The 11,006-nt window shown below is 54.5% G+C and overlaps 1 protein-coding gene across 2 annotated transcripts in view; it reads left to right on the forward strand.

Moving 5' to 3' along the window:
- The first annotated feature begins 379 nt into the window (after positions 1–379).
- Positions 380–11,006, forward strand: part of LOC119956367 (potassium voltage-gated channel subfamily C member 1-like) — an 87,500-nt gene continuing 76,873 nt past the window's right edge. For both annotated transcript variants that reach the window (XM_038783530.1, XM_038783529.1), the window contains exon 1: positions 380–1,007. In XM_038783530.1, the coding sequence (XP_038639458.1) occupies positions 408–1,007 (600 nt within the window). In that variant the 5' untranslated portion in view covers positions 380–407. The remainder of the gene's footprint in view (positions 1,008–11,006) is intronic.

Genomic DNA, 11,006 nt, shown 5'->3' on the forward strand with positions numbered 1-11,006 from the left:
CCTCCTCTTGTGTTGGTCAATCGCTCTCCTTCTCTCTCTTTCTCTCTCTCTCTCTCTCATTCCCCCCAAAACAGTTGACTTCAAGCTGCAACGCAGATCCTCGCTATCCACAATCTCTCTCTCTCTCCCTCTCTCTCTCAACAGCCACCAAACCCAAGTCTCATCTCTCAGCATCTACAGAGAGAAAGAGAGAGAGAGAGAGAGGGAGAGGAAAAGAGGGAGGGAGAAAGTGGAGGAGGGAGGGATAAATAAGGCAATGAGAAGGGACACCTGACTCCATCTGCATCGGCGATTCGAAGAGGGGACACGTGCTGTGGTTGGGGGGGTTGGGAGGGGGTGGGTGGGTGGGTGGAGGGGGGGTGGGGGTGGGGGAGGGAAACTGACACCCAGGCAAAAAAAAATCCCATATGATAAGTTCAGTTTGCGTGTCCTCTTTCCGTGGGAGAAAGTCGGGAAGCAAACCTCCTTCCAAGTCATGTTTGAAAGGAGATATGGGCAGGAACGAAGAGAGCGACAAGATTGTCATCAATGTTGGAGGCATCAGGCATGAGACTTATAGGAGCACCCTGAAGACCTTACCGGGGACCAGACTCTCCTGGCTCACCGAGCCAGATGCCTTTAGCAACTTTGACTACGACCCCAAGACGGACGAGTTCTTCTTCGACAGGCACCCCTCCGTCTTCGCCTATGTGCTGAACTACTACAGGACGGGCAAGCTGCACTGCCCGGCCGACGTGTGCGGTCCTCTGTTCGAGGAAGAGTTGGCCTTCTGGGGCATCGACGAGACGGACGTGGAGGCATGTTGCTGGATGAACTACCGGCAGCACCGGGACGCCGAGGAGGCGCTGGACAGCTTCGAGAGCCCGGAGCCCGAGCCCGAGGAGGACGGTGACCTCAAGAGGCTGTGTGTTCAGGAGGATTGCAACAGGAAACTGGGCTGGTGGAAAAAACTCCAGCCCAAGGTGTGGGCTCTCTTCGAGGACCCCTACTCTTCCAAAGCTGCCAGGGTAACGTGTTTGTGTTTATGTGTGTGTGTGTGTTTGTGTCATTTCACAATGGGTTTCAAATCCATTGTTGTCTTCTTATACTGAATAATCTTCAATTCCCCCCCCCCCCCCCCATCTATTTTGGGGTCCTGGATTGGAAGGGAAAGAGAGGAAAATGATGGAATAAAGTCAGACCCAGAGAGAGAGAGGGGGGGGGGGGGGGGGAAATAGACCCACTTCCTCTGCAGATGCAGGAATTCATGGCATTAACTGGGCAAGATTGCACCTGAAATTTCGGAGTGAAGATACAAGGGGAGGAACGGGTTAAAAGTTGGGCAGAATGAAAGGCAGGACGAGGAATTGTTTGCAGGCGTTAGAATGAATGGGACCTGAAAGAGGGGAGAGGGGCAGGGAGAGGAGGGAAACTTGGGGAGAGCAGCGAGTCTGGAAAGGGGACAGGTGGAGTTGAGGTATGCGGGATAAAGCCCCTCTCCAGGTAGAGCAAACCAACCCCTGCAATTGCAGATGTAGATTGGGTTTTTTTGGGGGGGGGGGGGGGGGAGGTTGCAGAAGACGCATTTCAATTCGGCCGCGGGCCGGCAGGGGGCAGGACTGAGCCGTTGCAGAACGGGAGGTTGCGGCAAGAATTTTAGCAGCGGCAGCATTTCTGCCCCGGGATTATCACAGCGGCAGCATATTCCACCAACTCAGGTGGAGGGGAGGGGGATAGATCCCTCACTCCTCATAGCGGAATGCAGAGAGAGGGGAGGGGGGGGGGGTGCAGCTATTCCACCCCCCCCCTACACACTGCACCTCACTCACTGAGTAACTCACTCACTCACTGAGTAACTCACTCACTCACTGAGTAACTCACTCACTGAGTAACTCACTCACTGAGTAACTCACTCACTCACTGAATAACTCACTCACTGAGTAACTCACTCACTGAGTAACTCACTCACTCACTGAGTAACTCACTCACTGAGTAACTCACTCACTGAGTAACTCACACTCACTGAGTAACTCACTCACTGAGTAACTCACTCACTCACTGAGTAACTCACTCACTGAGTAACTCACTCACTGAGTAACTCACTCACTCACTGAGTAACTCACTCACTGAGTAACTCACTCACTCACTGAGTAACTCACTCACTCACTGAGTAACTCACTCACTGAGTAACTCACTCACTCACTGAGTAACTCACTCACTGAGTAACTCACTCACTCACCGAGTAACCCACTCACTGAGTAACTCACTCACTCACTGAGTAACTCACTCACTGAGTAACTCACTCACTCACTGAGTAACTCACTCACTGAGTAACTCACTCACTGAGTAACTCACTTACTCACTGAGTAACTCACTCACTGAGTAACTCACTCACTCACTGAGTAACTCACTCACTGAGTCTCGCACTCACTCACTGAGTAACTCACTCACTGAGTAACTCACTCACTCACTGAGTAACTCACTCACTGAGTAACTCACTCACTCACTGAGTAACTCACTCACTGAGTAACTCACTCACTGAATAACTCACTCACTGAGTAACTCACTCACTCACTGAGTAACTCACTCACTCACTGAGTAACTCACTCACTGAGTAACTCACTCACTGAGTAACACACTCACTGAGTAACTCACTCACTCACTGAGTAACTCACTCACTGAGTAACTCACTCACTCACTGAGTAACGCACTCACTCACTGAGTAACTCACTCACCGAATAACTCACTCACTGAGTAACTCACTCACTGAGTAACTCACTCACTCACTGAGTAACTCACTCACTCACTGAGTAACTCACTCACTGAGTAACTCACTCACTCACAGTGACTCACTCACTGAGTAACTCACTCACTGAGTAACTCACTCACTCACTGAGTAACTCACTCACTGAGTAACTCACTCACTCACTGAGTAACTCACTCACTCACTGAGTAACTCACTCACTGAGTAACTCACTCACTCACAGTAACTCACTCACTGAGTAACTCACTCACTGAGTAACTCACTCACTCACTGAGTAACTCACTCACTCACTGAATAACTCACTCACTCACTGAGTAACTCACTCACTGAATAACTCACTCACTCACTGAGTAACTCACTCACTCACCGAGTAACTCACTCACTGAGTAACTCACTCACTGAGTAACTCACTCACTCACTGAGTAACTCACTCACTGAGTAACTCACTCACTGAGTAACTCACTCACTCACTGAGTAACTCACTCACTGAGTAACTCACTCACTGAGTAACTCACTCACTCACCGAGTAACTCACTCACTCACCAAGTAACTCACTCACTGCGTAACGCACTCACTCACTGAGTAACTCACTCACTGAGTAACTCACCCACTCACTGAGTAACTCACTCACTGAGTAACTCACTCACTCACTGAGTAACTCACTCACTCACTGAGTAACTCACTCACTGAGTAACTCACTCACTCACCGAGTAACTCACTCACTGAGTAACTCACTCACTGAGTAACTCACTCACTCACTGAGTAACTCACTCACTGAGTAACTCACTCACTCACTGAGTAACTCACTCACTGAGTAACTCACTCACTGAGTAACTCACTCACTCACCGAGTAACTCACTCACTCACCAAGTAACTCACTCACTGCGTAACGCACTCACTCACTGAGTAACTCACTCACTGAGTAACTCACCCACTCACTGAGTAACTCACTCACTGAGTAACTCACTCACTCACTGAGTAACTCACTCACTCACTGAGTAACTCACTCACTGAGTAACTCACTCACTCACCGAGTAACTCACTCACTGAGTAACTCACTCACTGAGTAACTCACTCACTCACTGAGTAACTCACTCACTGAGTAACTCACTCACTCACTGAGTAACTCACTCACTGAGTAACTCACTCACTCACTGAGTAACTCACTCACTGAGTAACTCACTCCCTGAGTAACTCACTCACTGAGTAACTCACTCACTCACTGAGTAACTCACTCACTGAGTAACTCACTCACTCCCTGAGTAACTCACTTACTGAGTAACCCACTCACTCATTGAGTAACTGACTCACTGAGTAACTCACTCACTCACTGAGTAACTCACTCACTCACTGAGTAACTCACTCACTGAGTAACTCACTCACTCACTGAGTAACTCACTCACTGAGTAACTCACTCACTCACTCATTAACTCACTCACTGATTAACTCACTCACTGATTGAGTAACTCACTCACTCAATCACTCACTCACTGAGTAACACTCACTCACTCACTGAGTAACTCACTCACTGAGTAACTTACTCACTCACCGAGTAACTCACTCACTCACTAACCCACTCACTCACTGAGTAACTCACTCACTCACTGAGTAACTCACTCACTGAGAAACTCACTCACTCACTGAGTAACTCACTCACTGAGTAACTCACTCACTGAGTAACTCACTCACTGAGAAACTCACTCACTCACTGAGTAACTCACTCACTCACTGAGTAACTCACTCACTCAGGAACCCACTCACTCACTCATTTTAAAAAAATAACTTTAGAGTACCCAACTCATTTTTTCCAATTAAGGAGCAATTTAGTGTGGCCAAGCACATCTTTGGGTTGTGGGGGTGAAACCCATGCAGACACGGGGAGAATGTGAAAACTCCACACGGACAGTGACCCGGGGCTGGGATCGAACTTGGGACCTCGGCGCCATGAGGCAGCAGTGCTAACCACTGCACCATCGTTCTGCCCCTTCTCACTCACTCATTAACCCACTCACTCATTGATTAACTCAATCAGTCACTCACATTAACTCACTCACTGATAAACCTACTCACTCACTCATTAACCCATGCACACATTAACCCACTCACACATTGATTAACTCAATCAGTCACTCACATTAACTCACTCACTGATTAACGCACTCACTCATTCACTCATTAACTCACTCACTCATTAACCCACTCACCCATTAAGCCACTCACACATTAACCCACTCATTAACCCACTCACTCATTAACCCACCCACACGTTAACCCACTCATATTAACCCACTCACACATTAACTCACTCACTCATTACCCACTCACTTATTAACCCACTCACTTATTAACCCACTCACTCACTCACTCATTAACCCACCCACTCACTCATTAACCCACTCACTCATTAACCCACTCACTCATTAAATCACTCACTCATTAACTCACTCACTCATGAACTCACTCACTCATTAATTCACTCATTAACTCACTCACTCATGAACTCACTCACTCATTAATTCACTCATTAACTCACTAACTCACTCATCCATTAACTCACTCACTCATTAACTCACTCACTCATTAACTCACTCACTCATTAACTCACTTCTCACTCATTCATTAACTCACTAACTCACTCATTAACTCACTCACTCATGAACTCACTCACTCACTGATTAACACACTCTCTCACTCACTCACTGATTAACACACTCTCTCACTCACTCACTCACTGATTAACACACTCTCTCACTCACTCACTAACTCACTCATTAACTCACTCACTCATGAACTCACTCACTGATTAACACACTCACTCACTCACTCACTGATTAACACACTCTCTCACTCACTCGTTAACTCACTCACTCACTCACTCACTCACTGATTAACACACTCTCTCACTCACTCACTAACTCACTCATTAACTCACTCACTCATGAACTCACTCACTCACTGATTAACACACTCACTCACTCACTCACTCACTGATTAACACACTCACTCACTGATTAACACACTCTCTCACTCACACACTCACTCACTCGTTAACTCACTAACGCACACCTTTCTAATCCCATTGCCATCCCCACAGACAGGCTACCTGCCCCCACTTACTGACTGGCATGTAGGGGGGGGGGGTAAATCCACTTTCCCACCAAATTAAAATGCCAGAGACCGGGGGGGTGGGGGCACCTTCCTTCAGCAGCGAGAACATGGGCCACCCATTGGAGCTCCGTTAGAATCCAGGAGATAATATCCATCCTGCTGCTGGCGAGGCTGGTCTGAGAGAGCCGGGGTTGTCAATCTGTGTTAGTCACCGCTCTGTTCAACAGGGAATGGACTCCGGAGGATCTTTGTGCCTCAGAGAGTAGCGGGGACCTGGAACTCACTCCCGCAGGGAGTGAATGTGGACAAATAACATTGATGCATTTACAGGGGGGGACAACAGCAGCCAGGGAGAAAGGAGAGAATTATTTCAATGGGGTGAGATGAGGGGGTGGTGGGGAGGAGGTGGGGGGGGTGGGGGGGGGGGGGCGGGGGGGGGGGGGGGGGGGAGGTCGAGGCTGCCAGGGATAAAAGGCACTGGCACTGAGCAGTGGCCTGATTCTGTCTACTCTGATCATACTTGTTTACAGAGTAGGCTAGCACTGTGGTCTGGGGGTCCAGGGCAGAGTGGGCTAGCATTGTGGTCTGGGGGTCCAGGCCAGAGTGGGCTAGCATTATGGTATGGGGACCAGGGCAGAGTGGGCTAGCATTGTGGTATGGGGGGACCAGGGCAGAGTGGGCTAGCATTGTGGTATGGGGGACCAGGGCAGAGTGGGCTAGCACTGTGGTATGGGGACCAGGGCAGAGTGGGCTAGCATTGTGGTATGGGGACCAGGGAAGAGTGGGCTAGCACTGTGGTATGGGGACCAGGGCAGAGTGGGCTAGCATTGTGGTATGGGGACCAGGGCAGAGTGGGCTAGCACTGTGGTCTGGGGGAACCAGGGCAGTGGGCTAGCACTGTGGTATGGGGGGGGGGGGGGGGACCAGGGCAGAGTGGGCTAGCACTGTGGTCTGGGGGGGGGGGGGCAGGGCAGAGTGGGCTAGCACTGTGGTATGGGGACCAGGGCAGAGCGGGCTAGCATTGTGGTATGGGGACCAGGGCAGAGTGGGCTAGCATTGTGGTACGGGGACCAGGGCAGAGTGGGCTAGCACTGTGGTATGGGGGACCAGGGCAGAGTGGGCTAGCACTGTGGTATGGGGACCAGAGCAGAGTGGGCTAGCACTGTGGTATGGGGGGACCAGGGCTGAGTGGGCTAGCACTGTGGTATGGGGACCGGGGCAGAGTGGGCTAGCATTGTGGTATGGGGGGCAGGGCAGAGTGGGCTAGCACTGTGGTATGGGGACCAGGGCAGAGCGGGCTAGCACTGTGGTATGGGGACCGGGGCAGAGTGGGCTAGCACTGTGGTATGGGGACCAGAGCAGAGTGGGCTAGCACTGTGGTATGGGGGGACCAGGGCTGAGTGGGCTAGCACTGTGGTATGGGGACCGGCAGAGTGGGCTAGCATTGTGGCATGGGGACCAGGGCAGAGTGGGCTAGCATTGTGGTCTGAGGGACCAGGGCAGAGTGGGCTAGCATGTGGTATGGGGGACCAGGGCAGAGTGGGCTAGCACTGTGGTATGGGGGACCGGGGCAGAGTGGGCTAGCACTGTGGTCTGGGGGGGACCATAGGCAGAGTGGGCTAGCATTGTGGTATGGGGACCAGGGCAGAGTGGGCTAGCATTGTGGTATGGGGGACCAGGGCAGAGTGGGCTAGCATTGTGGTCTGAGGGACCAGGGCAGAGTGGGCTAGCACTGTGGTATGGGGACCAGGGCAGAGTGGGCTAGCATTGTGGTATGGGGGGACCAGGGCAGAGTGGACTAGCACTGTGGTATGGGGACCAGGGCAGAGTGGGCTAGCGCTGTGGTATGGGGACCAGGGCAGAGTGGGCTAGCATTGTGGTATGGGGACCAGGGCAGAGTGGGCTAGCACTGTGGTATGGGGACCAGGGCAGAGTGGGCTAGCGCTGTGGTATGGGGGACCAGGGCAGAGTGGGCTAGCACTGTGGTATGGGGACCAGGGCAGAGTGGGCTAGCATTGTGGTATGGGGGGAACCAGGGCAGAGTGGACTAGCACTGTGGTATGGGGACCAGGGCAGAGTGGGCTAGCATTGCGGTATGGGGGACCGGGGCAGAGTGGGCTAGCATTGTGGTATGGGGGACCGGGGCAGAGTGGGCTAGCACTGTGGTATGGGGACCAGGGCAGAGTGGGCTAGCACTGTGGTCTGGGGACCAGGGCAGAGTGGGCTAGCATTGTGGTATGGGACCAGGGCAGAGTGGGCTAGCACTGTGGTATGGGGACTGGGGCAGAGTGGGCTAGCACTGTGGTATGGGGACCAGGGTAGAGTGGGCTAGCATTGTGGTATGGGGACTGGGGCAGAGTGGGCTAGCACTGTGGTATGGGGACCAGGGCAGAGTGGGCTAGCACTGTGGTATGGGGACCAGGGCAGAGTCGGCTAGCATTGTGGTATGGGGACCAGGGCAGAGTGGGCTAGCACTGTGGTATGGGGACAAGGGCAGAGTGGGCTAGCATTGTGGTATGGGGACAGGGCAGAGTGGGCTAGCACTGTGGTATGGGGACCAGGGCAGAGTGGGCTAGCACTGTGGTATGGGGAACCAGGGCAGAGTGGGCTAGCATTGCGGTATGGGTACCGGGGCAGAGTGGGCTAGCATTGTGGTATGGGGACCAGGACAGAGTGGGCTAGCGCTGTGGTATGGGGGGACCAGGGCAGAGTGGGCTAGCACTGTGGTATGGGGACCAGGGCAGAGTGGGCTAGCACTGTGGTATCGGGACCAGGGCAGAGTGGACTAGCATTGTGGTATGGGGACTAGGGCAGAGTGGGCTAGCACTGTGGTATGGGGACCGGGGCAGAGTGGGCTAACACTGTGGTATGGGGACCAGGGCAGAGTGGGCTAGCATTGTGGTATGGGGACCAGGGCAGAGTGGGCTAGCGCTGTGGTCTGGGGGGGCAGGGCAGAGTGGGCTAGCATTGTGGTATGGGGACCAGGGCAGAGTGGGCTAGCGCTGTGGTATGGGGACCAGGGCAGAGTGGGCTAGCATTGTGGTATGGGGACCAGGGCAGAGTGGGCTAGCGCTGCGGTATGGGGACCAGGGCAGAGTGGGCTAGCATTGTGGTATGGGGACCAGGGCAGAGTGGGCTAGCACTGTGGTATGGGGACCAGGGCAGAGTGGGCTAGCATTGTGGTATGGGGACCAGGGCAGAGTGGGCTAGCACTGTGGTATGGGGACCAGGGCAGAGTGGGCTAGCACTGTGGTATGGGGACCAGGGCAGAGTGGGCTAGCACTGTGGTACGGGGACCAGGGCAGAGTGGGCTAACACTGTGGTATGGGACCAGGGGCAGAGTGGGCTAGCACTGTGGTATGGGGACAAGGGCAGAGTGGGCTAGCACTGTGGTATGGGGACCGGGGCAGAGTGGGCTAGCATTGCGGTATGGGTACCGGGGCAGAGTGGGCTAGCATTGTGGTATGGGGGACCAGGGCAGAGTGGGCTAGCACTGTGGTATGGGGACCGGGGCAGAGTGGGCTAGCACTGTGGTATAGGGACCAGGGCAGAGTGGCTAGCACTGTGGTATGGGGACTGGGGCAGAGTGGGCTAGCATTGTGGAATGGAGACCGGGGCAGAGTGGGCTAGCACTGTGGTATAGGGACCAGGGCAGAGTGGGCTAGCATTGTGGTATGGGGACCAGGGCAGAGTGGGCTAGCACTGTGGTATGGGGACCGGGGCAGAGTGGGCTAGCATTGCGGTATGGGTACCGGGGCAGAGTGGGCTAGCACTGTGGTATGGGGACCGGGGCAGAGTGGGCTAGCACTGTGGTATAGGGACCAGGGCAGAGTGGGCTAGCACTGTGGTATGGGGACTGGGGCAGAGTGGGCTAGCATTGTGGAATGGAGACCGGGGCAGAGTGGGCTAGCACTGTGGTATGGGGACCAGGGCAGAGTGGGCTAGCATTGTGGTATGGGGACCAGGGCAGAGTGGGCTAGCACTGTGGTCTGGGGGGGAGCAGGGCAGAGTGGGCTAGCATTGTGGTATGGGGGACCAGGGCAGAGTGGGCTAGCACTGTGGTATGGGGGACCAGGGCAGAGTGGGCTAGCATTGTGGTCTGGGGGGGAGCAGGGCAGAGTGGGCTAGCACTGTGGTATGGGGGACCAGGGCAGAGTGGGCTAGCACTGTGGTATGGGGGACCAGGGCAGAGTGGGCTAGCATTGTGGTATGGGGACCAGGGCAGAGTGGGCTAGCACTGTGGTATGGGGACCAGGGCAGAGTGGGCTAGCATTGTGGTCTGGGGGACCAGGGCAGAGTGGGCTAGCGCTGTGGTATGGGGACTGGGGCAGAGTGGGCTAGCATTGTGGTATGGGGACCAAGGCAGAGTGGGCTAGCACTGTGGTACGGGGACCAGGGCAGAGTGGGCTAGCACTGGGGTATTGGGACCAGGGTAGAGTGGGCTAGCATTGCGGTATGGGGACGAGGGCAGAGTGGGCTAGCACTGGGGTATGGGGACCGGGGCATAGTGGGCTAGCATTGTGGAATGGAGACCGGGGCAGAGTGGGCTAGCACTGTGGTCTGAGGGACCAGGCCAAGTGGGCTAGCATTGTGGCATGGGGACCGGGGCAGAGTGGGCTAGCATTGTGGTATGGGGACCAGGGCAGAGTGGGCTAGCACTGTGTCTGAGGGACCAGGGCCAAGTTGGCTACGCATCTTGGCATGGGGACCGGGGCCGAGATGAGAGGGGCTAGCACTGGGTATGGGGACCGGGGCAGAGTTGGGCACTAGCATTGTGGTCTGAGGGACCAGGGCCAGAGCAGAGTGGCTAGCATTTGTGGTAGGGGGACCAGGGCAGAGGTGGATAGCTCCACTGTTGGTATGGGGACCAGGGCAGTGTGGGCTAGCATTGTGGTCTGAGGGACCAGGGCAGAGTGGGCTAGCACTGTGGTATGGGACACTGGCAGAGTGGGCTAGCGCCTGTGGTCTTGAGGGGGGGGGCTAGGGCAGAGTGGGCTAGCACTGTGGTATGGGGGGGGCAGGGCAGAGTGGGCTAGCACTGTGGTCTGGGGGGGGGCAGGGCACAGTGGGCTAGCACTGTGGTCTGGGGGGGCAGGGCAGAGTGGGCTAGCACTGTGGTCTGGGGGACAGGGCAGAGTGGGCTAGCACTGTGGTC

The sequence above is a fragment of the Scyliorhinus canicula genome, chromosome 23, assembly GCF_902713615.1.
Source record: "Scyliorhinus canicula chromosome 23, sScyCan1.1, whole genome shotgun sequence".
NCBI lineage: Eukaryota > Metazoa > Chordata > Chondrichthyes > Carcharhiniformes > Scyliorhinidae > Scyliorhinus > Scyliorhinus canicula.